The following is a 27609-nucleotide window of genomic DNA, read 5'->3' as shown; positions in this document are numbered from 1 at the left end:
AACATAAAAAGACTGAGTATTAAAATAATTGATTTTCTGCCAGCATTTTGGCCACTTTTTCCACGCGGTAGTGATTAGTACGTTAGCTGTTTATAATTTTGAATTATATATATTAGTAAAGTCTTCAATGAATTATATAAAGAAATATAATTATTATTGTATATTTATATAATAATCAAGAATAAAATGTACCCATTCTATTATGTTACCAACGACACAATGTGCAAAAAAGATATTTTTTTATTAATGCAAACGCGGTGTAAAGATACTTTGTACTTTGATCTTCATGACATAAATACTAAGAATAACAATGCGGAAAATTACAAATTATTTCGTTTCGAAAAATAATATTAAATAAAAACAACATATATACATAATTCAGCTGGAATGATGAGTACTTTGTGAACTTTGTACGTAGACATAGGTAATTTGTAATCGATTAGTTTTGACCTACATTACACCCACTCCTATAATGATAGTGTAAAATTGCGCAAAACAGTTATGGTGAAACTAAGTTCGTTGATTTTTTTTAATATTTACATATGCTATAGTTTGATGAACTCTCTCGATCAAACTTTTACATAAGTGATGTTTTTAAATACGAACTCATTTAAAAAATTTATTCAATCTATATGAAATAAAATATGTTTTCTCTATACTAAGCATACTTCTCAGTTATTTATTAATATAACGTATAATAAAATTAATAAGCTTACTACTTGTCAATGAATTTAAAATGTAGTTCTGTCTATGATGTCGAAAGTTGTCTATTAAAATTGTATCTGTCTGCTTATGCAGTATATATAAGTAAAATATTTAAGAAAATCATTATAATCATAGTAGGTAATATTCCTCTCCTGTGTTTTACGAATACTACATGACAAAATAAAAATCATACCTCGTACGTTTTCTAAACGCTTATCATATATATGAAATAAAGTAATTGCTTTTGTTCATATTCTATGCGTTCACGCATCATTCATCAGATAACTCATTAGTTGTTTGTTGGCACTTTGGAAATTTGTTGGCTTTATGGCATTATACAATCAACGTACTTCAATTCGTTCGAATAGTTTTTTTAAATAAAATTAAAAATATTTGCATTGCCACACACACTACTGGGTAGGTCTTCGCAACAATGCCAATCTCTATGAACGGTGGCGATCATTCACCTTATTATCATAGAGCGGCGAGTTAGAGTGAGAAATACACAATATTTGTAGGCACTTGGGACATAACATGATGGGCGCCCCATTGACAGTTTGTGATACTATTAGGTATTTGGTTTGCCAGCCTTGAGTCTGTTCTTTCTGAATATTAATTAAACATATTAGTCATGCTTGTCGTTACACAAGCTATGTTTATAATTTGTATAAGGAATGAGTAAGGCTGGTTATTTACATCTATGACCTTACAAAGGTATTAAAACTTTTATGTTTATCTTATGTTAATAAAATAACTTATTATTAAAAAGAAAACTACTTCTTCTTCTGCTTAGCGTTGTCCCGGACTAGTAACGCCAACAAATTCCAGGCATCGGTTTCCAAAATAGTCTGGCAGTCTGCGGCTAATGTGGCCAAACCGATGCAGACTTTCCTGCAACTTATCCCCTACATCGCAAATGTCAAGGTCGGATGATGCCTTTGTACACAAGGCCTTTTAATTTCACCGGTATCCTGCGATCACAGATTACCCCGGTGACTTAATGCCATTTGGCCCAATCTGCGTTTATTCGAGCTCTGGCATCGTGATCGATTGTACCTGACTCGTGAAGTACAGACTCGAGGTATTTAAACTTTTCCGTCTTGATAACGATTCTCCGCCTACCTTTATGGGTTCAGGGTGGTTTAGCATCAGACCGCCCCTCTCTAGCGCACCCTTCCTCTGGTTTACCTTTTACTTCAATACTTGCTTGTCCTCATCTACGAGTGCAATGCCATCATACATCATGAGCCAGGGAGACGGCTTTCGCTGTGGCAACGTCAAGCACTACACTGAACAGAAAAGAACTCAGGACCGAGCCTTGGTGGACACCAACTGTGATCGGGAAAGGGCGTGTGTCGCAAACGGCGGTCCTTACTATTGATTCCGAATTATGGTACATGTTTCGAATAATGTCAATATAGATTTGTGGCACGTCCTTCATCTTCAAAGCCCACCAGATAATTTGGCGTGGGATGCAGTCAAATGCCTTCTGCAGGTCTTGAAACGCAACGAAAAGAAGAAGACTACTAATGCGAATAAAGGCCTCCAGGCCTTTTCGGATAATTTTATTAACTTATAATTATTTTTATTATGAAACCATAACACAACTTAACTACCTACTAAAAGAAAATAAAGTAATAAATTTTTTAATTATTCTTAAAATAAAATACAGCAACGATTAAAATTATAATTAAAATAAATCAAGTTTTATTCTTGAAAAAAATAAATACTTTAAACTTAAAAATGCAACTGCCGACCGCTGGTATTTCTTTTTTGTTGCTTCTGATTTAGAAACGGGGATATTATCTTCTAAAGCAGCTGTATACAACCTACGGTCCGCCGGCCGCATGCGGCTCGCCGGGCTATTGTGGTGGGCCGGCCCACTTGAATTTTAACAACTAAATAATTTGAATTAAACTACTGCTTGCGGCCCCGCTTACTGCAGTCTTTGAAACGTCATGAAATGATAAAAAAAAAACGTTAAAATATACGCGCTTTGAATTCAAAATCCGAGTTATTATTGATTTATTTTGTAACAATCCCGAATCCTAAGAAATCATTACCTAAATATTTTTTGTTTGCGGCTCGCGACACAATGACTAACACCAGTTTGTGGTCTCTATAAAAAAGATTGAGTATCGCTGTTCTAAAGTATTCATTCGAATGATATTGTTATATATTATTATATATTTAACAATTTGATACTGTATTAAATGCGCAAGTTAACAAACATATTTATCTAAATAAGGAATAATAATAAATGTTAGAAATTAACTTCGCTTAAATTATAGGTTATATAATTTATTATTATCCTGTATTAGATAAAAATAGTTATTGTGTTGACCTTAGAACACATGCTATCGTGGATTTTTCCGTAGGCTTTTTTTAAGGCCAAAAATTTTCATCTGGAAATATATCTCCTATGGTTTAGCTAAGGTTAGCCGTGTAAGCGTACGAATACCGTTTTTTTGAAAAAAAAAAACCGACATAATTCAGCCATTTTAACGATATGATATATATAAATCTTCCTTGATGAATGCTCTTTTTATTGAAGAAAATCGTATCGAAATCGATTTGTGTATTAGAATTAGTTAGCGGAGATATAGACAAAATTACCCGTTTTTTTTATTTGACTTATTTTTTCTTGTGCGTATTTTAAGCTTTTTAAGAAGGAGGGATTAACTAATAAAATGAAAAAAAAATTAGGCGTCTTTACTCGTAATGGTGACAAAATTACAGGTTAGAATCTCAAGTTTAATGATGTTTTTAAAATGTTTGTCTACATTTAGTCAAACAATATTTTAAGTTCTGTGTGTCTGTCCAGAAAAAAAAAACCATTTAACTGCTTGGATTATAAATAATATTAGCATAACTTGCTTCGTGACTAATTCAAGTGTCTTTTAATTAAGTTCAATTTTCTTGTATTATTTAATATCTACAAATACGCGTATACTACGCGTTTAAGTTAATTCATATTTTTTGATTTGCTCACTTACAAGTTGAAATATTTATATTTGCTTTGTTCAAGACCGTCTCATCCACTCATTACTTATTCTACCGTCAACCAGTAATACTTAGTTCCTTATTGTTGTGTTCCGGTTTTAAGGCAAATTGAGAATGTAAGGGATGTTTAACGTTTCTTACGCGACAAGGGCGATGATGACCACTTACCATCAAATGGGGCCCATTTGCAAGCATTTATTAAAACTATACTACTACGTTCAAAATGATAAATAAGTTTGTAGTAATTCATTACAATTGATGTTTTGGCAAACTCGTCAAAGATGAACAATGAGATGAGTGTAATTTTTAAAATTAATATTATTAAAATTACGGAACTACATACGTTTTGACTTCCTCGGTCAAACGGTTATTTGCGTCATGATATTGTATTCTATTCTTGTCATTTTGTTTATTCAAATTGCCTTTACACTTATTTGACAGCACGTATTAGCTGTAAAAGAAATAAAATGAATCGTTAGCTGGAGGCAATAATGAATAACGATATTGAAAATAGCTTTATGCAAGCTGCAAAGACTACCGATAAGGAGATAACAAAATTAAAGCGATTCAATTTAATACTACTACTACTACTACACTATTACGGAGCCAAAAACTATAGTATTTTATAACTTTTTTTTTATAGAAAAGGAAGGCGGACGAGCATATGGGCCACCTGATGGTAAGTGGTCACCAACGCTCTTAGACATTGGCATTGTAAGAAATGTCAACCATCGCTTACATATCCAATGCGCCACCAACCTTGGGAACTAAGATTTTATGTCCCTTGTGCCTGTAATTACACTGGCTCACTCACCCTTCAAACCGGAACACAACAATATCAAGTATTGCTGTTTTGCGGTAGAATATCTGATGAGTGGGTGGTACCTACCCAGACGAGCTTGCACAAAGCCCTACCACTTGTCTTGTATCTTGCATTTGATGTCAGATGAAAGAGTGTAGCTAACTGTGCAGGATATATTATACACAAGGCATTTTCTCGAATGCAATGAGACGGAAAATCAGACACGAAAACAAAGGGTTCAAACGTAGGAGCAACGGTTTTACGATTTTCCGAGGAGTGTAAGCGCAGCTAATTTTCACACTTCGGGCTGTTATTGAGAATTTCTCGACAGAAAAATCTTATAAAATTTTAATGTCCTGACCTCGGTTTGAGTCCGGGGTCTTAGAATCTGTGGTCTTATTATCTAGCCACGAGACCAAAGAGTTAGTCTTAAACTTAACTAGCGATCATGTTAAGGATTCATTTAGCGCTGGCTTGCACCTTGTAAGCAAGATGCTAGGGCAATTTACAACGACCAATTCTTCCTTTATTTAATTGGACTTGAATAGCTTTTTATGTCTTGCGTAAAACTGACAAATTAAATTAAATTAAACGCACACGTAAATCTGCGAGAAATTACATTAGCTAATATAGACCACATTAGATAAGACGCGTTTCTATTATAACGTAGAAATTATGGATAAGTTGCGGTGTTATAATGAATAATTTGGTTAAAACTCGTATAAGGTACCATTACCACAAAAGTGGTTGTGGTAACTGATATATTGCTTGAGTTACAAGAACAGTTGTGCAATCTAATATACTCGTCGTTATATATATAAAATCGTTTGTCTTTCTGACCATCAACGCATAGCCAATACTACTAGTTGTAAGTTAACTAGCAACGGTAGGTATATTCGATTTAATTATTTGCTTTAAAACAGCGTACCTATTGTTTATTTTTAATTAAGATTTGGTACGTAAATCAAGTGTAAATTCGAAAATGATTCAATCGTTATGTTAGTAATAGGTAGAAACATTAAATAGTTATTAGTATTTTATTGTGTTGAAACAATATCACAATATTAAAACTCAAACTATTATATAATTACATAAAACTAACCAAACAAAGTGTCCACTTATAATGCCGGCATTAATAATAATAAAAAAACGAGAAACAAAGGTAGTCTGTGGAGATACGAAAATAAAAAATAAAAAAACACTTTTATTCCGTAGGAAGCAATTATGACATTAAAAATTTGAAATAAACATATTAGGACGTTTATAAAAGCTTTAAATCTTAATACAACACGAAAAAAGAATAATATTCATTTAAATAAATTAATATTTATGTTTTTTGTAATTCATATATGTACTATAAATATATCAAATGATTATATACATTTAGGCAGAGAACGAATGTGTAATTAAAACGTTTTTATTATACACTACATTGCATTTTAAAGGTTATTGTGTTTCGAGCATATACACTACACGAGTTATTATTTTATTCACCCACGTTAGCGTTCTTGCTCTGTCACCGTGTGCTGTAGCGTGATGTAAAATTGGTCAAGACGTAGGCTATCAAAAATAAAAAAGATTTTATCAAATCCGACTGGTAGTTCCATTAGTGCCTTCAAGCAAAATCATTCAACTGTATTATGCTACACATATATATTGGCAACACTGTTAGAGTTACTCTCCCAATTTTATAAATTAATTGTTTATACAAAATCTGAAAACATAAGATTTAGTCACAATTACAGTAAAAGGGTACATTACTTTCTTAATGATTTGTGAACAAGTCTTTATGTGTCAATATATTTCGGTACGGCCTACTTTTCTATCAGTGTTTACGTCATGCGTTCATTGACATCGTGATAAAGTTTGCTATACTTGTATTATGACCAAACACAACACGTGCGCCTTTGTCTTCGTGTTCTTCAACGGACAAGGACCTTCAACTATCAATTGTCTTCACGACTCGTGACCAGATATCAAACAACACAGTAAATATTTGTTTGTATTGAAAATGTATTTATCTGATATCCGACTTGTATTTTTTCTTATATCCTACTTGTATTGAATTTTTGTTCGGAATAAATATCAAGAACAAAATATATATTATTCAAGTACTCTCAAATTTTTAATCGTCTTTTTATAGGGTCAAATTGAATGGTTCATTTATTAACCGGTAGGACATCGGTTCCGTGTTATACCGGTTTAGAACAGGCATGAAACTCAATAGTAACACCTATTTATTAGTTATATTTATTTATCCCGCATAAAAATCAACGTAATTTTTTTATAGAATAGGAAGGCGGACGTGCATATGGGCCACCAGATGGTATGTGGTCACCAAACGCCCATAGACATTGGCATTGTAAGAAATGTTAAACATCGCTTACATCGCCAATGCGCGACCAACCTTGGGCACTTAGATGTTATGTCCCTTGTGCCTGTAATTACACTAGTTCACTCACCCTTCAAGCACAAAAATACCAAGTACTGCTGTTTTGCGGTAGAACATCTGATGAGTGGGTGGTACCTACCCAGACGAGCTTCCACAAAGCCCTACCTACCACCAGTAAAATAGTATACTAACTTCTAAATATATCTAATAGAATACTAGCTCAAAATAAAACGAAATTATAAGTTTTAATTAAGCGTAATTTTATTTGTTAATCTCTTTGTTTATCGAGTACATCCCGTATCGATAGCTTAGTAGACTAAACATGTTGATTTTAAATAAAGGCGGCGGGTTCAAATTATGGTAAGCACCACTGACATTAAAAGTGTAAAATTTATTTTGAAATCATTACGTGATTAGCACTAAAGGGAAACATTATCAGAAAACCAGCACAGTACACGTGTTAAAAAATAGGGTAATTTGTTATGTACTAATTACACAAAAGGTTTGTTTACACAGGACTCTCCATAACATAAAATGTTTTTGTCCTGAGTTAGGACATACATACATAATTATAAATCCTATTTTCAACTTACAAAACACTAGTGGTTAGTCATTTTCTATTATTTTATAAACTGAAAAATGTTTTTCAACTGCCTTTGTTATGTTATTATATAACTGATTTACTCCAAGACTGAATATGAGGTTGATATTAACGTCATAGGCAGGTTAAACTGACGGCCCTTTTATGCAAATATTTTACCGCCAAAAAGCAATTTTATATTTCTAGTATAAATAATAAGTAAGCTAGTTTGTACTTATGTGTGAAATCAAAGTCTATGTTAAAGTCCAAGTTTGTACAAGAATGACGTAGCCGTAACACTGTTCATATAGAGATAAAAATAATAATCACTTACTTACAAGCCTATCATTATAATATAATAAATATATTTATAAATTATATATGATAAATCGAGTTTAACCTATATAATTGTGAAAGGCAATGTGATTTCAGATTTTTATTAAAGTGCTTGAGTTACACTATTAAAAAAAAACAATAAATATAAAATATTAAGAATGTGTCCTACATTTATTACTTTTAATTCTTCTTCGTCGTGACACTCTTGTCAGAGCGGTCGTGGTCGCCATGAAGTGTTATGAATTATTCGGCGCAGATGTTATTCGCTTCACGAGCCTTCGCCATATGTCCCTGTCAGTGGTAAGCCTCGTGCATTCATGCAAGGGACCGCCAACAGTTGTTTTTATTTGGTCGGTCCATTGCATGGGCGTCCTTCCACGTGGTCTGTTGCCATCCACCTTGCCTTGAATGACAAGGCGCTCTATGGAGTTATTCCCTTGCCGGGAGACGTGTCCAAAAAAAGTTAGTATGCGCTTTCGAACCAGCGCCGAAAGACGCTGTTTGATGCCGAGTTCTTGAAGAATGGAGATATTGGTGCGAAATTCCGTCCACGAAACTCTTAGCATTCGTCTCCAGCACCACATCTCCAAAGCATCGATCTTCTTTTTTTCGACCTGCCGCAAAGTCCACGTCTCCGCAGCGTATAGAAATATGGGGAAAACAAGCATTTGTACGAGCCGGATCTTGGTTGCTTTGGTAATGTTTCTGTTCCTCCATATTTTCTTCAGCCTCTCCATTGCAGTTCTCGCAATTGCCATACGTCGCTTGACCTCATCTACGCATCCGCCATTATTCGATATTAAAGCTCCCAGATATATATAGGATTGGACGTCCTCACAGTTCGCAATCTGAGTGATCTCGGGAGAGTTGTTTTTTGCCCGGTCTACAATCATCATCTTCGTTTTACTGCGGTTAAGCTTTAATCCGAATTCTTGGCATATGCGCTCTACTACTACGCATTATTTTTAATATTAAAATTATATTATACAGATAATTATAATTAAAAAAAACGCATCATAGCTCAATGAGCTGTACAAATACGGTGCTTTAAAGCATTACAAAAGCGGCGAACAGACTATGTATTTACTTATTTTATGTCATCTTTCAATTCATCTTTTAACATAAAATGCAAACGATTAAACATCATGTACCTAGTTGTAATATAATGGTAATTTACATATATACATAATGTTATTTACACATCTAATTGCTTACTTATTATTTTAACTGTTGTTAAACTATTAAACGCAAATTAAAATCATTACATTAAGATTATTATTAAAGTACATATGTAATGCGGCACTTAGGAAACAGACACAGCAGAGAGAACGTGATGAACGCAATTGCGACGGAACCACCAGTCATCTTACAGTAACATTATAGATTCCCTATCATTACGTGTCCGATCATTAAGCCTAATTAGATAAGCACCAAGCGCTTTTCTGTAACTTAAGCGGATTTCAACATTTACAAAGATTATATTCTAGTTAATAATATTGTTTATTAACTGCATAATATCGTGATGGGCTTGTGGGCAACACTCGAATAATAAACATTATATATGATTGTAAATAGGTGACATTTTCTACGTAATCAATATGAATGAAGTTAGATATCACTAATCACCGATAAGGTCATATCCGGGATCTCTTAGATTGCACTTGCAAAACATTTTGCTATTTGTAATGTAGGTTATAACTAAGAACATTGATAATGGCATCGAGGTTTACAGATGAATTGATTAATTTCATACTTATTAGTTCATTTCAATTATTTTCATATAATTACAAAAAAAGTAATATAAGAATAAATGATGCAGGACCAAAAGTCCACAAGTAATCGAGTTGAGGTAATTAAAAATAACTTTTACACAGTGGAATTTGGAATTATAAAATTGGTTTTAGAAGTCAAACACTGGCCCTGATCTTTTTATCCAGTTAGGAGTGGTGTTTTAGTTGACTAGCTTTTGTGGATTATGCGGTTTGCAGTCACGGTGGACAGTTACAATTTCGCAACCTTAAAAAGTATTTGTTTTGTCAATTGTGTTATGAATTCATCTTTACTTGCTGACAAATCTCTTATTTATATCAGAAAAAAAATGTAAGTCATTAAGTTTGTTTATTTATATTTTGTATATAAACAAATAATTCATGTGACTTTGTATACTTTAAAATAAAGACAAAAACGGCGTTTGGTTTTTAGATGGACACACACCTTGGCCTTAATATGAAAATTAAATTATTGTATTCCGAAAGTGTTGTCTTTAGTACTAATACGATTACAATTATAACTAACTTAGTAATTAAGTTTTTATCAATATTGTAATATTACGTGGTCCCAGTTTTTTATCATATTAAATTGAACCTGCGTTATACTAATATATATATATAATATTTATAATCTGTGTCATAGAAAAACGCAAATGTCACTAAGGTGAGAATGATCTTCAGATAATGGTAAGGCCAATTAAATATTTTATACCAAATTATTTAAAATAAACATGGAAGTGTTGCTCAAGGATTTTAATATTTTCATGCTAAATCGTGACCGCCTATTGACTTGAACCTCTATCGTCTATCTGCCATTGATGTCACTATTAATAATCTCTAAAGTCACGCTGTTTGTCTTCTCTAGTTTGTTGATACTTTAGTGTCGACTATCGTTTGACCTTTCTATTTCCTAATGAATGATTGAAAATTATTGTCTTCGATTAATAAATACTTAATTTTTATAATTTCAAGTTATTATATATCCGTATATAATTTGTTACTTCAAATATTAATATGAAAGGATGCTTAATTGGCGCACCAAACTAAGTAATAGATTAATAAATCTTTATATATCTATTTCAATTAATTATTATATCCACTTTAATTTTATTTTCAAAGTTCCGATAACAACTTTGCCGTCATTTGTGACGCAATTTTTTAGATTACTCAAGATCTCGACCAATGATATCGCGTGATTTCAACGTCAAAGTTTTTTTTTTTGTCTTTACCTCTCTTGTATTGTATGGCCCAATGGTAAGAACATGTGAATCTTAACCGATGATCGTGGGTTCAAACCCGGGCAAGCACCACTGAATTTTCATGTGCTTAATTTGTGATTATAATTCATCTCGTGCTTTACGGTGAAGGAAAACATCGTGAGGAAACCTGCATGTGTCTAATTTCACTGAAATTCTGCCACATGTGTATTCCACCAAACCGCATTGGAGCAGCGTGGTGGAATAAGCTCCAAACCTTCTCCTCAAAAAGAGGAGAGGAGGCCTTTAGCCCAGCAGTGGGAAATTCACAGGCTGTTACGGTACCTCTCTTGTGGTAGAGAAAGGCTGTATAAACCATTAGCTCATTAGTCAGTTATCAATTTGTAACGAAATAGCAATAAACTAGAGATATTATTATTTATTCTATTGTGAACAATGAGTGCCAGTTAGTAGTTAGTAGCTTAATTACGATTACAAAAAACATAATAACGTAGTTTGCAGAATGCCCTATTAACAAAATAATATTTCGGCCCATTACGATCCAGAATAACTGAACATTATATATTAAGCGTCATGAGTTTTCGTGATATTCGCAATTTGAAACTGTGATATGTAACATTATTAACTTTCATGTCATTCATAGAAAAGTTAAGAATTATTAAAAACCTCATCTGTTTAAGCGGTCCACCGCAAATTAATTTTTTTTTAAATAATAAGGAACATATTCCTTAAATTTGGATTTGTTCAAAGTCCATGTCCATCGTATCTTGAACAATTAGCGATAGTAAAATCATTATCATATGTTACTAATTGCATAGTCGGTATCAGTTTATTATTTGAATTTTCATAATCAAAATGTATTGGGACCGAATATTTACTACAATACGGAATTATGGTTATAATCCTGTAAATTGCTGTTCTTCTTACATGTTGGAGCCGAGAAGGATCAGTTGAAATATGTATAAACTCCTACCCTGGCTAACTCATATTCAAACCGGAACATAACGCAAGATGGTTCGGTCTCACTTATCAACATCATCTTTTTAATGATACTAACTGAAGCTCATTATTAGCAACCAAGCAAAAATCGGTGGACAGACAGAGGAAAAAAATTTAAAAGTAATAAAAATAAAAATCTTGTAATGAAGACTGATTTTGGAGATACCAAAGTATGTTTGAAACCTTAATAGAGTAAATAAAATAGGTCTAATATTGAAGAGTATTTGTATAAGAGTATTTATGGTGTTAACTTTGTGCAAGCTCGTCTGGGTAGGTATCACCCACTCATCAGATGTTCTACTGCAAAACAGCAGTACTTGGTATTGTTGTGTTCCGGTTTGAAGGCTGAGTGAGCCAGTGTAATTACAGGCACAAGGGACATAACATCTTGGTTCCCAAGGTTGGTGGCGCATTGGCGATGTAAGGGATGGTTGACATTTCTTACAATGCCAATGTATATGGGCGTTGGTAACCACTTACCATCAGGCCCATATGCTTGTCCACCTACCTATTCTATAAAAAAATGTGTTATGTTTGTTTAATAAGACTCAATTTACATTATTATCACGGGGCTATCATTTCTTGTAATGGAATGTAGATGAATATTCATATGTTTACGATAAACAGAGTACAAAATAAGTCTAAGTGATTTGAAATCAGTGGCCTAATTAATCGAAAATAGCTTCGTTCGCTTTTCTAGATTTAAATTTCAATTGCTAATTCGTTGGTCGCCATGTCAGCGATATTTAGTGTATGAATTGCAAAAATATTTATTTGCCAATTACCAACCATGTTATTTACAATTATTAAATTAAATTTAGAAGCGCTAAGAAGTGTGATCTTGATTATATATTTGAGGTCGTTTGTTTTTAATGTAAATTTTTATTCAATTTAGTCGCTATATCAAAGATATTTTACTATGTTTAATAAAATATATATATTTATAAATTTAATAAAAATTTTAACATAAATAAGAGCTGAGACCGCATTCACGGTAGCATGCGCAAGCGATCCCGTGGCGCTCCTCGTTAATTCGGAAAGATTACCGCTGACTTTTTTAGTACTATTCGTATATATATTTATCGGTATTCCGATGCTTGGGGTGCACTCGGGGCCTTGGACTGCCAGCACGCTCCACATACCTCCACATACCACTGTTCTCGTGGGGGAAACGCGTAAGGCGTTTTTGAGCTAAAAGAGCTGAGGCCGCCCAATATGCCTAGGAGTATGAGAAGGATTGCGGGTTCACTTCCGGGCCGCTACGATATTTATTTTGGATATTTGCTTCTAAAATCGAACATTCTATTAAAGAGGAGAGCGAGGCCTTGCAAAGTCAAAATCAAAATATACTTTATTCAAGTGGTCTCTTACAAGCACTTTTGAATTGTCATTTTATAATTTTGACATTAATATAAAAAAGAACCGGCAAGAAACTCATTATTTTTTTATCTAAAAATTTAACTCATTATTTTTAGCAATAAAAAGAATGACATGCAATAATCATATACAATTATATTTATATATCCTGTATATAAATACAATTGGCTTCGATACCAAAAGTTACTTGTTTTATTGTACTTTAAAAGTATATTTATGAATTTTTATTTTAAGTGTATGCAAGCAGCATGGTCACACATGAGGGTGAAGGCTGTAGAGGCAGGCGTGCCGCACGGGCGCCACTGTGTGCGTTAGCGACCCCGTGTCGCGATGGCGTATCGGAGTCATTATTATACCATAGAATACCATTTGGTTTTTATAGGAACTACAACACGATGTCTGGAACTCAACCTAGGAGTCCCACACAGATTAAGTAAATTGCATGCATGCATAAGCTTGTTATTATTAATGTTTAATACTCGATTGCACAAAACAAATCGTTTATATACATCATTCATACAGTCATCTATTCGTAAAACCAATAAATAGTGACCTTCAAATATATGAGTGGTCCCCCACACAGACAAATGGCTCCGACTCCGACTTGTACAAAGCCAATTAAGCCACAAAGTTAATACAATTAAAATACATATCACTTGCTTCCGTAATTCAAAATATGCATATTACAAAACGTATTTTAAAATCGCTAGTTAATATATTTATATATTCGGCAAAAAATATATATTAGTAATATGTAGGTATTTAACGAGGTTTTGTTAGCCATAGATTTAGGGTCACTATTAAAGGTATTCCTATATATATGGATAAGTGACGATGTAAAGTGGGAATTATTTTTTAATCAAAAAATATGTTTTATGATAATTGATTAGTTTCTTTCATCTTCCATTTAATTAAAATCTAAAGTCATAGATTATTTTACATTTAATTTAATTAATTTAAAAATATTATTCAAAGAAAAAAAATACTAAAGAGCCTGATATATATAAAAACAAAAGAACACGCCGTCTACAAGATTGTAATGCAACAGGCATTATACCCACGTGCACTTATTTACCATTACCTCTCTGAACCTCAAGGAGCAATCTTTGAGCTGAGTAAACTCCAGCTGTTCGATCATCGGAAGTGACAGACTAATTTCTGAGAACGGTTTTTACTACTATTATTATTACGTTGTTGTAACTGATAACCACGGACATTACGTTCCAAAATCCAGTCTCAAACTCATATTCGTTAGATAAAAGTGAGTATTTTCGACGCTTGAGTATTTGAGCAGTTTCAGCGGCTGCACCGGCTTTATGAGACGTGCTCTGGATATTAGATACTTTCTGTCTGTGCAAGAAGACATCCCATTGTCCATGAGACTAATATTGCTTCATCAGGTTTCTTCCAATACTTTCTGCTTAAAGCATTTTTTAAAGTAGCAGGAATTGATGAGAGAATGACGGAGTATGTCATTGAGAGAAGCCAGCGCTTTTGCGACAGCTGTGTCAGACCGAAATTAGCCATACGGGTTTAATTAAAATAGATATTCGTGCTGAATACACTGTATTTAATTAACATACCATATATGTTTTTGTTGAAAAAAGCCGAGATGGCCCAGTGGTAAGAACATGTGAATCTTAACCGATGATCGTGGGTTCAAACCCGGGCAAGCACCACTGAATTTTCATGTGCTTAATTTGTGATTATAATTCATCTCGTGCTTTACGGTGAAGGAAAACATCTTGAGGAAACCTGCATGTGTCTAATTTCACTGAAATTCTGCCACATGTGTATTCCACCAACCCGCATTGGAGCAGCGTGGTGGAATAATCTCCAAACCTTCTCCTCAAAAAGAGGAGAAGAGGCCTTTAGCCTAGCAGTGGGACATTCACAGGCTGTTACGGTACGGTTACGGTATATGTTTTTGGTGAAAAATTCCTGTTTTTTTTGCCATTTCTTATGGTTAGAATCTACATACCGAAGCTGGTAGCTGCTAGGTGGATTTACATTCAATAGATTCAAATGTGCTTCTAAGAACATAGTTTAAAATAAAATTAATACACGTTTGTATAAATCTTTTGTAAATCAAATTAACTTTGTTGTTGCGGCGAATTCAGCTTTCATTAGTTCATCATTGCTCAGGTTTCATAAATCATGCTATTATTTTGCCTTCATGATTAAACATTTCATACTGATGTGTGTACTATACTTGCAATTAAAGATAATCTTCAGTCCAAAGTTCGTAGAGCCGGATGTGTTACAATACGTCAATATTAATTGTGATAAATAAGGCTTTGTTCATCATGAAGTAATTTAAGCAATATTTATGATAACATTTTTATTACTAGTATCATGTGTTGTCGAAATTCGAGTAATATTTTTGCATATTTATAGCGCAGTACCCTTGCAATGATGAAATTTTATCCCCACCCTCGGTTTATAATAAATACTAATAAAATATGACCGTTTTCAATGTCAAATGATACTCAATCGTCGCTAACAATGAATTAGCATTTATTGCCATTAATTGAATTAAATAATTGCTATAATGTCGCGTGTATAGGTTTAGGTGTATTTGTATTAAGTTTGTAAAGAAAATAATGAATTTTTTAATCGGTTTTTCTTCAATCTTTCAAGCGTAGAAAAATTCAATTATAAAGACCAAACTAAGAAAAGGTAGAATTTATTTTAAAATTTACAATGAAATTATAAGTAAATATCGTCCATTTGTTGAATACGACAACTATATAGCTTGCACTATTTTATTTATTTATTATTAAAAGTTAAATTTTAATTGGTATTTACTATCGATCAAACTTTTAACTTATGCATAATATCTTAATCATATGTTCTATAATTAGGTTAAATGATTTTCTTGTCGGCCATGACAGTGAATTTCAAATAGGTAAAGGTGAGTGAGTAAAAAACGAGAATTCCGAATGTCTTATAAATATTTCAATAAAGTTACAAGTTTCTGGCCGCGGCCGCTAAATAATGTTCGGTTAAGCAGTTCATACGTGAAAGCGTAACAAACAAATAAACTCAGTTTCGCAATTATAATATTAGTAAGGATAAGATTAAAATATATATTATAAATATGCTATTCATATAATATGATTCTATTTATAATTACAACAATGAATTCTTTTTTTCGTCGTGAAAAATAAACAGTTTAATGTACATGCAGGCAAATATTTGAGGCTGTTTTTATTTGTAAATAAACATTTGAGTAGCCTTGTTTTTATAATTTCGAATGTTTGTTTTTTCCAGGAAACAGGAGCTGTACTACTACTATAAATACAAGGTTGCTTTCATAAATTAATACTAGGAATACGTGTACGACATGAGCTCTAGTAATTAGGTATTACAAAATTATCGGACTTCTAACGGAAAACTTAATGCTATGCTATTGCCTAACATCCACACATTAGAGGCCTCTATACTTATTCATAAATTCGTAAAGATATACAATATTTTTCTTTTTATTAAAAGTGTATATAATAAACTAATTTTTGATTATCGAAATGGATTACATTTAAAATAATGGAACCATTTTCACGTCACGAACAAACACAGAAGACCGGTTATTGCAAATAACTTCTAAAACAAATCATATTTTTGAATACTGGCAACATTCTGCGTTACGCGTATAAAAATAAAATAAAATAATCGAAATAATCTAGAGAGTCTTATTACTTGGTCTGTCTCGGGAAATATCGGATTTTAATCAATATCAAGTTAAGTTAAGCAAAGGTTATTTAAAAATTAGTACCTATCAAAAAAAATATGTAAAATAACAAACAGATTTGTTAGCTTAATTAATTTGAAACATTTATTTCATTTTTGATAAAGATGTTTAGCTTTTTAATAAAAAGTTAATGTTCTATAAAATGTTTTTATAGAACATTAACTATTGACTCGACATTAATTTGCTGATTAAATCCATGGTGATGTGCTTCATCATCATAACTGTAACGTGCATCCAATAGAAGCTTACGTGCTTCGAATAAACCGCATAACTGAATTACAATTGTTATTTAATATGTCATTTGTATGTTTATCTCATTTAAATTTATTTCCTCTGCTCATAATAAGGAAACATTACGTTGATAAAGATAATTACTATGAATGAACACAAAATATAATGTCTGTTAGTCAAAAACGTTTAAAACAATAAATGTTGATAGAAGGTTTATTTTTTTCCGTATTTTTTTTAGTATAGGTTGGCGGACGAGCAGATGGGTCTGACGATAAGTGGTCACCAAACGCCCACAGACATTGGCATTTTAAGAAGTGTTAACCATCGCTTACATCGCTAATGCGGCACACACCTTGGAAACTATTTGTTATGTCCCATTTGCCTGTAATTACACTGGCTCACGCACCCTTCAAGCCGGAACACAACAATACCCAGTACTGCTGTTTTGCGGTTGAATATCTGATGATTGGGTGGTACATACCCAGACGAGCTTGCACAAAGCCCTACCACCAGTAATATAAATTTAATGAATTTTTGTATATGGCTACTGATAACCATTCGTTTTTGAGTAACGTTACGAGTCTTTAATGTATACCTCACATAGATGCGACTTCGAAACTTACGTAACGTTTTCATTCACAACCGTTCGTAACTTAGGCAGGTTTTTGGTATGAAACCATCCATAACCATAAGTTAAGCGAATCGTTTATTTAAATATAGTAACTGAAAGTAAATGTCCCACTGCTGGGCTAAGGTCATCTCTCCTTCTTGAGGAGAAGGTTTGGAGCTTACTCAATCATGCAGTTCCAATGCGGGTAGGTGGGATACACATGTGGCAGAATTTCAGTGAAATTTCAGCATTTCTTGTGGCTTACATGCAGGTTTCCTCACGATGTTTTCCTTCACCGTCAAGCACGAGATGAATTATAAACATAAATTAAGCACATGAAAATTCAGTGTTGCTTGCCTGAGTTTGAACCCACGGTCATCGGTTAATATTCACGCGTTCTAACCACTAGGCCATCTCGGCTTTTTGTCAATAAGTTCTATCAAACTCTGATATGAATATCAGAGTATATCCAACCGACATATATAATAAAAATGTTATACTCATGATTATTTTAAGTATCAATCTCGAAACTTGCTACTGATATAGATAAAAATTATTCTGAGAATTGCTAATCTACTTTTTTGCCTGGAATCACCGAATTTCAAATCAGTTTGGTTCATTTAGATTTTATAAATTTATATATTTGTGCTATAGCGAATGGTATATGATCTAGAGTTTAAGTATTACAATAGTAGACCGTCTATCTGTGTGAAGGTTGAAATCATGTTCTCTATATGAATCAGGTAAGTTCGTAGCCTTTCAAATGGAAGGGTTCCCTAGTCCCTAGTCATAAACTCATACTGAGTGACAAAACAAAACTATTTCAATAGACACTCGGTACGTTTGTTGTGCAATTACGTTTCGGTATACCAAAATTCATGACCAACTGATCGCCAATTCTACTAACAAATTGTTACTTTACCGCAATCCATTTATCCAGTTTCCTATTCTTTAATTTGATTATCGACTATTGACAAAACAATTGACAATTAATTTGGATTTTGACATAACAGTATATGTTAGCATGTTATCGGTTCGGTTCCGATTCCAATAAATATAGATTATTCAAAGTTGGATCGGAGTTGAATCGGAAACGTATCGTAATCGTAATAGATTAGTAGAATTCGGTCTCTGATAGAAACGTTGGTTGGTCATGAAGGACAGCGTGTTTTCTCAGCAAGGTAAAGTTGTTTATTAGCAAGACATTCCTCTAACGATAATTAGGAATCTGTAGTTTCGTTGAAGAGTTTTTAATTATAGATAAAAAATGTATATCAAAAGCAAAGGGTTAATTTTGTACAGTATCGATAAACGTTAAACGTAAAAATTACAATAAATTAAAGTGGCCACTTATTATTGCGGAACCCTAAACACCATCTGGCCAGCGACCTGCTTACATTTAGTTAACTTTATTTATCGAACAATATTTAACTTATATACCTATTAATAGATAAAGATGTTACGACAAAATAACGAAATATTATATCGATTTATAAATAAACAGAATTAATTTTAATCGAAGTCTACATGACTAAAAACTCAACTTAATATTTTGATTGCTTATAATTATTTTGGTTTCTTCAATATTATCTTAGGATAAATACTTAATGTTAAAAAATTACCATACTCGTATTTAATGAATCGAGGTAATAGTCACCAGTATGAATATAATTTTGCTTTTGGAAAATCGTTAATATAATCTTACTCTTAAGATTCCGTACTACCAATTGAGGCGGCAGCGGCAACGAAATCAATAGCTTCTTTAAGAGGCTGGGACTCCATTGATTCGTTGAAAGAATTTCTCACAAAAGTTGTTAAAAGTCTACATTTCGAAATAAATGGAGCTCAACCATAGTAAAGTCTGATGAGTATGAAGAATGACGAACAGTCGGGCTATTCTCTAAGAACAAACTCGGGACTCAACGCAGAAATCGGTCGTGAAATATCAGAAAGTGATATGCGACATTGACCCTAATAATTATAACATTTCAAGAATACCCGCATTAAAGTAGTATATGACTATAAGTCGGTTGTCAACATTTCACGGGTTATTAATGAAGTTCTTACTGAATAGCACTGCAGTTTTTCGCTTTTATATACCACGAAAAAGATAACGTTGACACGGTAGTCAAATATATATGCATATCATATTTGTTACACGCATAATACCCTAAAGTAAGGTATGTCAATAACGAAACAAAAAGTTGGCTTGGAATGGGGAGGGTGTTCAATTACCCACTTCCAGTAGTGGGGAGAGCTGGAACAGGAAATGCTATTACGGGTGAGTTGATTGATCTCAGATGTAACGACAGTTAAAGTTTATTATTAATGTACAAGGTCATGGAATACTGTTGGTATATTTTCTATTCATATAGTTTATTTTCATATCATCTTATATACCATTTAATTCATGCGGAATAAACTATGTAATTCCATGTAATTATATTGCAACGGATTAATTATATTAAATCTTTATAAAATGATTACTGCAATCGAACAATTAATTCATTATATATGTGCATTGTATTACAAAGAACCTTTTGCTTTATTTACGTGGATGCAACTGCATTTGAGTTAACGCGGCACAGATTAATATATATGTATGGTGTGTGTATCGGCCCTTAGATAATTAAACTTAAGCTAAGACGATTGCAACATACTGATTACTTGACCTTCAAGAGTAAATTGCTTCATTTTATATGATAAGAATTTGGGAATTATCAAAAGATAATAATATTATATATTACATTGACAGCTTCAAATACTACTATTTTTATTTTATATTTTTATTATATATTTATTAAGTTATTATAATATTAGTTTGGAGTATTGATTTCTTAGTTTAAAGAGTTTCCATAACCAGAGACATAATTGAAATTGCGATATATTATGACACTTAAATTTGACAGACTATTCATGGCTATTTTGTTCTGAGTTTCTGCCTGTTCTTATCAAATCTTCATTCCGAACCGGTGGTGGAACATTTGAGGCTAGGCACCCACTCATCAGATATTCTATCGCCAAACAGCAATATATTTTTTTTTTTTTTATATCGCCGGGAGGGCAAATGACTCTACTCCACCTGATGGTAAGTGGTAGTAGAGTCCAAACGCGACGACGGCCAGTACAGACGGGAAAAACGTTCTGCACTAGCCGCCTTCGCCTTGCCGGCCCGCAAGATGCCTCTTCACGCCTCGTTTGAAGGAACCCGGGTTGTAAGAGGAGGGGAATACGTGAGCTGGTAAGGAATTCCATTTTTTGGAAGTGCGACAAAGAAAGGAGTTGCCAAATTTCTTTGTTCGCGATGGAATTGATGTCACAGTTAGGCGGTGACATCGAGAACCAGCCCGCGTGGACTTAAGAAGGAAGGGGGAAGCAGGAATATTCAGTATTGTTGTGTTTCGGTTTGAAGGGTGAGTGAGCCAGTGTAACTTTATATAGGCACAAGGGACATATAAACATCTTAATGTTTATTATCTTATCTTATACTAAGTTTCCTAACTAAGAGTTCCCAAGGTTGGTGATGGTAACCAATTACCATCGGGTGGCCAACTCTACCTTAAATTTTATCTACCTATTTTAAAAACAAAGAAGATAGATTGTATAGTACTTTTAACATTGCCAGATCCTATGAACGAAACTGACCATTTACCAAGTTAGCCGATATGCTCGACTGTTTCGTTAAAATAAATTAACCATTTAAAAAATATAAAGCTTTTTTCCAGATTAAATATACTCTTGACCTTTAAAAAATACTGGGAAAAACACAATATACTTGTATTGACTTATATTGTTTTATTAAAAGGCAGGAAATTTGTAAGCTTTATTCATTTTACGTCACGTTGACATGTAGTTAATTCCACAATAATATCTCCTACCCGTTCAATCAGTTATTATTGCTTTTGGGTCAGTAGGTTAGTCAAAAGTCAGTTCTCAGTCCACGGTCAACAAGTCACATCATTTTAAAGTCAAATTTTTATCTATATATTATAACGACGAAATAAGAAACTATCGTTTATTATTTTTTGTATTTTTGTAAATATTACGAAAGTAATTATAAAGTATTTTGACGAGCCGGTTGGCGTGGTTGGTGGATGCTTGCCTTTCACGCCGAAGGTTATGGGTTCGATTCCCACTCAGGACAGATATTTGTGTGAATTTATGTGTAATTATCTAAATAGTACTTATAAAAGAAAAATAGTATATGTAGTATATCAGTTGTCTGGTTTCCATAGTACAAGCTCTGTACAAGCTTAATTTGGGATCAGATGGCCGTGTTTGAAAAATGTCCCAAGATATTATTATTATTAATTAAGTGTATAAAAATAAAAGTTTTGTTAATATCATATATGCGAAAAACTTGAACCTCAGTGACGGTTACTTTTTTTAATACACCTCAAGGAGTAAAATGGGGGATAAAGCTTGTGTGTAATGTGTGTTTTAATTTATCCATTTCCAACCATTCTCTATGACGATTTTTATATACATGTATTTATAAACTAACAAAGAATATTTGTTAAAAGCATGTATTTATATTCTAAATATGTAAAAAAATTTTTAAAATAAATTGTGATTTTTAATAGAATAAAAACTGAAATTTGAAATATCCTGACAGTCTAAGACATATAAATATTACATATGAAGGTTTTCGATAAATCGTGTTAACAATATAACATTTCTATAAAGTTAAATTTATTTAACTATATGCAAATATCTACGTTGATATCATATTATACGCATATGTAAGTGTGTAAATTATATTTATGTAAATTATTTAATGTAATTACCAATTGAGATAAGGAATTTTTATAGGTTAGTAGTTATAATATAACTAAAACACTTTCCAAATTTAGGAGAAGGTTAAGAGCTTATTCCATCATGCTGCCCCAATGCAGATTGGTGGATTTACTTGAAATTTCAACTAACGATGCGCGTAGGTTTCACGATATTTTCCTTCAGCACTGGCAACGATGTGAATTGTTAACATAAATTACGCCTGACAACCCAATGATTTGATGATGGCAACCTTAGTTACTGGGCCAAAACTCAGGATGGCTGTTTTGTAGGGAAGGATCAATTCTTTTGTTTTTTCAAGTTTTTAATAAGTGAAGGTTCTACTTTCAACCGTGTCAAGTCCCGTGATAAATCATGTAATCATCATTTGGTTCCCCTTATCCTTATCCTATCTTTTATCTTATCCCTTTGTTGCCTCTCGCCATCCTGGGGAATGACTTTGCTGGTGGGTTGGTGGCACGTCGAGAATGTGAGTTATTGACAGGCCTCAACATAGAAGTGGTTGAGGCGTTTACACATTAAAAAATTGTCTTAGTTGGCTCTTATGGTGGTGGCTCTAGTCTACTAAGCCTACACGACACGACGCACAAAGATAAATAATAATATTTTAATTAAAAAATTTGTAATAGTATTCGATAAAAATATATGTCTTTTTTTTATTTTTAATATTAATATTATTAATTTGTATATTTTGAATACGACGTGTTCCGTTTTCATATTATATCCTTGTATATAGAATAGCTATATCCTATTACGGTTATTCTTATCAACCCTATTACGAATCTTTTAATGTATCTTTAGGCATAACGATACGGACGAAATGCGTAGCTTATGCCCATTAAGAAATGTGTAAGTAGAATATGCACAAGCTTCTAGATATGATTCCCTAATAATTAGTTCGATTTTTATTGCTTATTAAAGGTTTATTTTGGACATTTTATATTAAATCCCCCTTCTTTATCATACAACATTGATCATTGTCATTGTAATATTTATTTAATTTATCATCGTGCTCTTATATACTTTTATAGATAGGTATTTTTTAATTAAATAAATGAAAATAATTGAAAATTCTAATACGAGTATCGATTTTGCTTCCAAGATTGAAATCACCAGCGGCCTTAATGATAAATTATCAAATTATTTACATAAGATAAGAACTGAGAAAATAATACCGTAATGCTCATGTTTTTTATTCGTTCATTTCGATTTCTTGTATATTGAACACAATAATAAATATAATTAACTTATTCGTTTACTGACAATAAACAAGCATTTATATATTTCTAATTGAAATATCATCACTAAATTGTATTTTTTTTTTGAAACAATATATAAAGTTTTCATATTAGTAGAATAATTTAAGACCAAATATTTTTTGTCTGGTATGGCAACAGGAAAAGATTTGACTTTATATTATTATTCCAATAATTGCTCGTCATATCTTTTAATATTCTTAGCAGGAGATTCTTTAAGCTCGGCCTGCAAACGAGTTTTGTAAAATCTTGGCGGCTCAAAAACTTGTGTGCGGGTAACATGTTCCTAAGATACATGTTCACCATTAAACGAGAGAGATAAAAATACACAATTGCTCATATTCCACTTGCAACGTGGATAACTATATGTGTATATTTTCGAATAAGTTATGAGATTGTTAGTATCTTGCTCCGTTGGTCTAATGATTCCGAGGCCGATTTCGAGGTGTTGGGTTCAATCGCAGGTTGGGGCAATAAAAAATTATTGGGTTTTTCCGACGATGATTCTCAGTAGCCCGGAGTCTGGAAGTTGGAAGTGCGTACAAGCCTTGAAAAGCACCTAAAGCTGTTGGCATTACGCTTAAAATCTATCCGGTCGTGTCGGATTGCCGTCCCATCGGATTATGTTAGTGAAGGAATAGGGACTGCGAGTATTTAAAAAATGGCTGTCATAGTTGAAATGGAGCTACTCATTTTTTGGACGAATTAGAATTTGACATTCTAGATGAAAGTCACGACAAAGTCTTTGCTAATCTAAATACTAGAAGTATTACACTAAAAATACTTGAAACTGTACATATTCGCTCAACTTATATAATAACATAAAACGAATATACTTAAAAGACATCTAAATATGAATCTGTGTTATTGTAAATATTAATATTATGGTTGCAGTGTAAGGGAAGTCCAATTCGTTAGAGCACGTAAATATATTAGTCAGTTAGTTATGTAAAGCACCGAAGCACCAATGAGTTTTCTTGTGTTAAGAATTCAATTCAACTTCAAGGAGAGAGTAAGCCTTAGGCCTATCGCCTCCTCGCGGAGAGAGGATGCCTTAGTCCAGTGGTGAGACATTTACAGGCTTGTTTACTTTATATTACAACTCTACATGTAACTTTGAGGAATGCTATTGGGTAAAACATAGGTATATAAAATTTAGATCTCAGAGACAGATGATATATACATAATGATAATGATAAATACATATTTTAATTATTTGATTTATGAAACAAAGATTCGAACAACACGAAATTATTCGAATAATTGATTGTGATGAAAATTTGGTGAATACTTTTCCAAAACAGTCCTTTAATATGACCGTTTTTCGTAGACTTTTATTGTACTCGTGGAAAGCGGAACGGTTAGCTAGTACTTTATATTATAGAAAATAAGAAGTTGAGACTGGGTTAGTTAGAGGTTGTACAGAAATATTAGGGATGTTAAATGCGAGCGAGGTTTTTGTGTTTCCGTCATGTCATAGATATCCTTGTTTCCAAATATATTTATTTATTAGATTATTTATTACTTTAATATTTAGGTAAATATTATTTTTCAACTATAAATAAAATAATAATAATAAAATTATTATATAATATGTTTTTTCTGTAATCTTACTTTTGTTTGATGATCTCAAGTAACCTCTAACCTACTCAGATGCCTTATTTTATAAACAAAGTCATCATTTATTAGTAAACCGACCAACAATATCATATGACAACAACAAATTAGTAATCAGTAATGTGTTTCTATATTTCCTATATTATTCGCTTCAAATTAAGATTATTTCAAAGTTTCACAAGCAAATAATATTACTTATTTAATAAGCTATCTAATTAATATAAAAAAAATGATGAAGAACATGTCTTAAGGAATAAGTGTGTGCACAATAAATACCTTTGTTTATGCCCAGTGACACGGTGCAAGTTACGTTTGTGAACTGGATGTCAACGGGTTCCATAGTTGGCACCCGGGTGAGACCCATTGCTCCGGGCTGGGAAGATTTGGGTGCGATGACAGCTTCGGTATTTCCATGGTCATCTTTCTTGAACGCTACACTTTCTTTCACTATTTCGGCTCCAGCGAGCATCATTTTTACGTATCGATTTATTTCACATACAGAAAAAAATCGCGCGCGTGCGCTATCCGATACGTCGCGCGGTTGAATGCGCGCGCGCAGCTGCCTATCAGATATCTTTTGTCTATATGGTAAATAATTACACGTACAGAATCACGCTAATTTGTAAATATGTGGACATAATGACTGCTGTTATGAGATGCGTCGGCCACTAAAGCGGAATGAACAATGCTCTTTATTGAGATACAATAGGCGTGTTTACACAAAGCGATGCGTCTTGCAAATTGTTCGTTTCAATTTCCTTTGTCATGTTATTTTAATTACTCGGTCACATTATTATTTCTAATAATAATAATAATTTAGGTTGAGTTGTTTTTCCGTGTATTGTGATTTAAATACCACAAGATATATCCTTTGTACCAAAATAAGATAGTTAATATATTATATTATAAAGAAGGATTTGTTTATGATATCTAACTTAACAATATAGTATTTGTACTAAAAGTTTAATTTAAACAACATTTTTATATACTCTTAAAATATCAGACTATCTAAGATATAACGTTAAGATGTCTGTCTTATTATTTGGGAATAGTGCCAATAATTCTAAAAGATGACGAAGTATATCACCATGCTACTGCACGAGTGTTTTATTATTTTTGCTAAATTGTAGTTACGCATTACCCTTTTCAAGCATTAATAATGAATTACTAAATATTTGAAAGAAATTAGTAGTCATATTGTTATGATTAAATGTGAACTGCGCCATCTATCATCAAACAGTATAACTTTGATTATTGATTAATTTACAAGATATACTCCAAGTAAACAATAAGCATAATGATACTACCGGACTTCGCTAGATGGCGTTGACTGACTTCGTTCATTAGCATACTTTAATAACTTTCATATATAGTGCCTACACTTATAGTATTATGTACATAGTGAATAGTTTCACTCAATGTCATTTATTAAATTTAAAGTATTTTTGTACTCTAATAATACAATTAAAAAATATATGAAATGAAACAATTAATAAGATATATTCTAATTAACAGTCTCTCACGGCATTTATGAATAATGTATTTTTATCAAATATACTAATGACTTTTTCTGTTATGACATTAATTTGACTGAAAATTTTAGACGATTATTCAAAATTTTTACAGTCTACATAATTACATACATAGTCTAATACAGTTAGAATAAAATCTTAGATTCCGATGAAAAAACAAGACTACAGTATGTTTTATTAAAAGTGTTTGAGGTAAACCCCAAAAACACCGAAGACCAACAAACACCAAGGAAGACAACAGACACATATTCCGAATCAATAAAGTAACTGTCGTCGTAGAGCCCAATTCAAAGTTGTATTTTAACCTGTACTTGTATACAAAATACAATAAAAAATTACATGTAAAGAATATAAATAAGGCGTATTACTCAATAAAGGATTATATAGATGATAAAAAAATGTAGAGTTAGTATTCCTTGGTTTCCATGCAGGATAAATAATAATTAAAAATTAATTAAACTGAATTTAATCGATTATCTGCGTAACTTGATTGTCGAAAAAGAGTAACTACTGAGTTTATTACTTTATGATATTAGTGCGATTTTTATTTTTCTAGTAATTAAAGACGTATGTATATACTGGAGCTTATTCCAGTATAAGCTCCAAAACCTTCTCCTCAAAAAGGGGAGAGGAGGCCT

At 32.5% G+C, this 27609-nt stretch overlaps 2 protein-coding genes across 2 annotated transcripts in view; one reads left to right on the top strand and one right to left on the bottom strand.

The window, feature by feature from the left end:
- Positions 1 to 13961, top strand: part of LOC126771132 (coiled-coil domain-containing protein 85C-B) — a 142780-nt gene extending 128819 nt beyond the window's left edge. The window contains exon 2 of the transcript XR_007669516.1: positions 13951 to 13961. The gene's annotated coding sequence lies outside the window, so the exon portion shown is untranslated. The remainder of the gene's footprint in view (positions 1 to 13950) is intronic.
- The window catches only part of LOC126771115 (ATP-binding cassette sub-family G member 4), a 37812-nt gene extending 11729 nt beyond the window's left edge, over positions 1 to 26083 (bottom strand). Inside the window, exon 1 of the mRNA XM_050490848.1 lies at positions 25716 to 26083. Coding sequence (XP_050346805.1) covers positions 25716 to 25911 — 196 coding nt within the window. The 5' untranslated portion in view covers positions 25912 to 26083. The remainder of the gene's footprint in view (positions 1 to 25715) is intronic.
- Positions 26084 to 27609: the final 1526 nt, after the last annotated feature.

Source organism: Nymphalis io, chromosome 10, assembly GCF_905147045.1.
Source record: "Nymphalis io chromosome 10, ilAglIoxx1.1, whole genome shotgun sequence".
NCBI lineage: Eukaryota > Metazoa > Arthropoda > Insecta > Lepidoptera > Nymphalidae > Nymphalis > Nymphalis io.
Note: the sequence above shows the minus strand (reverse complement) of the source record. Positions and strands in the feature narration are given on the sequence as shown.